This window comes from Electrophorus electricus, chromosome 10, assembly GCF_013358815.1.
Source record: "Electrophorus electricus isolate fEleEle1 chromosome 10, fEleEle1.pri, whole genome shotgun sequence".
In the NCBI taxonomy this organism is placed as follows: Eukaryota; Metazoa; Chordata; class Actinopteri; order Gymnotiformes; family Gymnotidae; genus Electrophorus; species Electrophorus electricus.
The window spans coordinates 1,052,377-1,056,803 of NC_049544.1; the positions used below are offsets into that span (position 1 = coordinate 1,052,377).

General features: G+C 41.2%; 1 protein-coding gene across 1 annotated transcript; it reads left to right on the forward strand.

Moving 5' to 3' along the window:
* The first annotated feature begins 727 nt into the window (after window positions 1–727).
* apoc2 (apolipoprotein C-II) lies at window positions 728–1,687 on the forward strand. Its single transcript, XM_035531129.1, is given in 3 exon segments — window positions 728–776; window positions 1,011–1,174; window positions 1,348–1,687. Coding segments are annotated over 3 exon segments (309 nt in total). The 3' UTR covers window positions 1,444–1,687.
* The last annotated feature ends 2,740 nt before the right edge of the window (window positions 1,688–4,427 follow it).

The following is a 4,427-nucleotide window of genomic DNA, read 5'->3' on the forward strand; positions in this document are numbered from 1 at the left end:
GTTCTCTCTTGCTTTCAGTCCACCTCACACACACACACACACACACATATGCGCGTGCACACACACACACACCCACACACACACACTCATTGACACACACACACACACACACACACATTATCTTGGAGGGTTGCACTTTGGCATTTGGATAGTCAGCTCAATACATCATATATATAAGATAGTCCAAAGCATCTTACGTGCTAAGCAGCCTGACACTTTCTATTGAAGAGAGACAGTGAGTACAGCCATCTCTGTGTTCTTATAGCCCCTTCAGCTACACAGTAGAACAACACTTAGCACATATATTGGACTGATTCTTATATTAATATTATAAGAATATTAATATTAGAACCAACTGTAAATATTAGAATCATATTTGCTGTAACATTGGTTAGATATATGGCACAATGCTATCAAAAGTGGTGAAGATTTTTTTTTATATTAATACTTTTAAATTGAAAAGTTAAGTAATTAAGTTGATATAGATTGATTAAATATATCTCCTCACATTCATTCTTCTGTTCGTTAACTAACAGTTTCTACCACAAAAGTCAAACAAACAAAAACCTTGTTTGAACTAAGAACGCTCAGGGGAACGACCTTAGCTTGCAGGAGATCAGGGTTGTCAGGACTGAACAGTGAACCGATGCCTCTTGCGTCTTGTTTAAGATCTATGGATGATGTCCTACATTTGTGCATGATCTTTATCTCAGGTCCAGGAGTTAGCATGCACAAACTGCTCTTCATCACAGCCTTCATCACAGCCCTAACCTTGGGTACGTGCTTCGCGCGCACACACACACACACACACACACACACACACACACACACACACACACACTAAAAAATTCATTCCAGATGATTGTTTTCCATGAATTAGCTTTACATATGCAAACAATTTATGGCGAAAGATGAAATCAGAGAACTGTTGGCTAATAGACTTGTGGATCTTGTGTCAGATAAATCTGCCACCTTCCATTACTCATTAACCTGGGGCTTCGTCACCGTAGGCTCGGAGAGCTTCCGGGTTCCCCGACTGGCCGAGGAAAAGGAGACGGGAACAGTCGATACTGTGATCGAGACCCTAAAGTCCTACTATGACCACAGCATGGAGACCATCAGTGGATACATGGAAAACATCAAGGGCTTCCAGCTAGATGAGAAGGCCAAGTGAGTGTGGATTACCTTCCCCCTTCATTGACTGATTGCTTCTGCACCCATTTTTGTGTTGTAGCCTATTACTACTACCCTTATTTGGGTTCTTAATTTCATTACTTAGCAATTGGTGCACAGTTTCAGTACTCCAGTACTTTCAGCACAATATCACTCATTTTCTCTGCTTCTCAGGAATCTGTTACCATTGAGACCACCACGGCTGCGCGTACGTATGCCGGTATCTTCCAGGACCAGCTCTACCACATGGTGTACCCCCAGGACGCATGAACTTACCGCGCCCCGTTTTAGCTCATTCGTGTCGACTCTGGACATTGGGTCAACCATGCAGGAGAGCCACACGAGGACAAAAGCAAGCTCGCTCTCATCTTCCAGCATGCATGGAGCTCAGACATGGTCCTACCTTTCTTGTGGATCCATGTGGGTCCCCCTTTCATATATGAACTCTGCAAGCACCCATCACCCTGCAGCATCAGAGAACACAACCACACCAAGAAGCAAACAAGTATTTTGACCAGAAGTAGTGAACAGCAGAAGTGGTTTAATCTCTCTGATGCACTTTTCAGCATTTATAATGTATAAGAGAATAATAATTTTTCTCAGTGTATACAAGGTGTAAAGAAACCGTAATGGATTGTTGGATCCCGTTTGGTGATTTCATGTCAGCAATGCAGTGCAATGTATTACAATAAAAACAAAACATTTGTAGAAAGTCCAGGAATGTGGGCACGTTTGTCACTGTGCACGCTTTGAGGCATAAAAATGCTACGAAATTTAAGGAACAATAGTTTTAGAAAAATAATCCCAAACCTATCATCATAACTCCATACATTTACAACGCCTTGGGAAAAGCAATGTATACGTGCACTACGTAAACTACTTATTACAGCAAATACCACCTTATAAATGAAAATAACCTCAGAATTACTCGTGTGGAAAACAAGACCGTATGTCCATGAGTCAGTGCTTCCCTGTTGGCTGCAGTTTAGTGACAAGTAACACTGACAAAGTGATTACCTAATTATTCCCTTCTGTTTTTTCACTGGTGTTTTCAGCATTCTGAGAAAGTTGAATGTCATTTTGGTATTCAGAGTGACATGATCTCAGTATTCATCGCTTTTTGTTTTCTACAAACTTTATCTTTCTGTTTTCAAACGTCCAGCTGTGAGCTTTTTAAAAAAGCCTCTGAGCTGATAAAACTTTGCCATTAAGATTCATGTCATACTATATATTTCTGTCTTGACCTTGGAGAAGATTATATGGGACATAAAAAACTGTGATATAGATTATAATTAACTCGTAATTAAATCTTGGTCTTTTACATATTCATAATCAACTCAAAACAAAAATTGATTATTAAATCATTTTACAATGTTTTTTTTCTTCTTTTCTTCTCTTTGACAGCCTTTTTTTAAATCTGGGAGGGCAGGGTGGGGGTGAGTGTGCTTCCTGGGGCACTTCCTCAGCATGATGAAAGCTCACACTGCTTCTCTCCCGGGCTGGTGACTGCAGAGAGAATGAGCTGTGTCTTGCATTTCAAGTTTGGGTGTTCACCTTTCAAGCCATAAAATGAATCAAGAAAAACCAGCCATGCTCAATTATTCATGCGCTTTCAAACCCAGGCACCGAGCGCAGTCATCAGCACACCCATCATTTAGCCGGAACCTGCGCTGCTCTGCGTTCTGCAAAGTCACACAGTTCAGAGGTTTAATGTTCAGAGGTTCATTGATCTATTCTCAACCTTTAGCACATGCGGCATATATTGATCACCACAGTCAATAACCTTCCCGCATACTTAGAAAAAAATAGAAAACCTGATTCCAAACACACTTATGAAAGCCTAGGAGCAATTATTGAATTCTGCCAATAAACACTGAGCAAAGTATGTAGCTATATTTGTAAAAGCTGGTAATCTGTATGATAGTTAATGCATTTAAAACCCATTTCCACATGGTCATATATAGATACCAAAGGTTTAAGTAATGGAAACTGCTTTTTTATAGTGTTGATTGTTTGAAAGTGAAATAAAAACAAATGTATTTCAAGCGTTTACTCACAGTCCATCAATGGCCCTTTGTCACAGTTAGTCCCTCCCATCTTCCATGGTTTCCCAGTCGTGTGTTTTATTTTGGCTCCATTCCTTAGTTTTGTTTTCTCCAGCCCTCGTTTGGTTTCCCACGCCCGTCATTATTTTCACCTGTTCTTTGATTCTAGTCTTGTTAAGTTCATGTAATTAAACCCTGTCTGATGCCCTGTGTTCTTACTGTTCATTGAATGTTTGGATGTTTGTACTCCATGTATCCCAGTCTGACTGTTTAGCCCAGGCTTCATGTTTCCTAGTCTCTGTTTAGCCCAGGTTTCATGTTTCCTAGTCTCTGTTTAACCCAGGCTTCATGTTTCCTAGTCTCTGTTTAGCCCAGGCTTCATGTTTCCTAGTCTCTGTTTAGCCCAGGCTTTATGTTTCCTAGTCTCTGTTTAGCCCAGGTTTCATGTTTCCTAGTCTCTGTTTAGCCCAGGCTTCATGTTTCCTAGTCTCTGTTTAGCCCAGGTTTCATGTTTCCTAGTCTCTGTTTAACCCAGGCTTCATGTTTCCTAGTCTCTGTTTAGCCCAGGGTTCATGTTTCCTAGTCTGACTGTTTAGCCCAGGCTTCATGTTTCCTAGTCTGACTGTTTAGCCTAGGCTTCATGTTTCCTAGTCTGACTGTTTAGCCCAGGCTTCATGTTTCCTAGTCTCTGTTTAGCCCAGGCTTCATGTTTCCTAGTCTCTGTTTAGCCCAGGCTTCATGTTTCCTAGTCTCTGTTTAACCCAGGCTTCATGTTTCCTAGTCTCTGTTTAGCCCAGGCTTCATGTTTCCTAGTCTCTGTTTAGCCCAGGCTTCATGTTTCCTAGTCTCTGTTTATCCTAGGCTTCCCCTGTCTGCCTTCGTGTACTTTTGTTTTTTGTTTATAACGTATCCCCGTAATCTCCGTGCCGGCTCGGTGACCCTGGACTACGACTATGACTCTGACTCTGGATTTGCCCCTAATAAATCTCGCTCTTCTCCGCACATGCGTCCGCCTCCTTACCGCTCACCGTTACAGCCTTTGACAGGTTTCAGTGCTGCACTATTGCTTTATTATTGATGATAATTATAATAAATTATTGTTAATGTTAACAGATAAAACAGCAGGACAGATCACAGGAACTGAGCAGGTGAATCGGAGTCCTCTACTGGCCTTAACCTACATAATCTCCTAATCTCTACTGCCTTTAA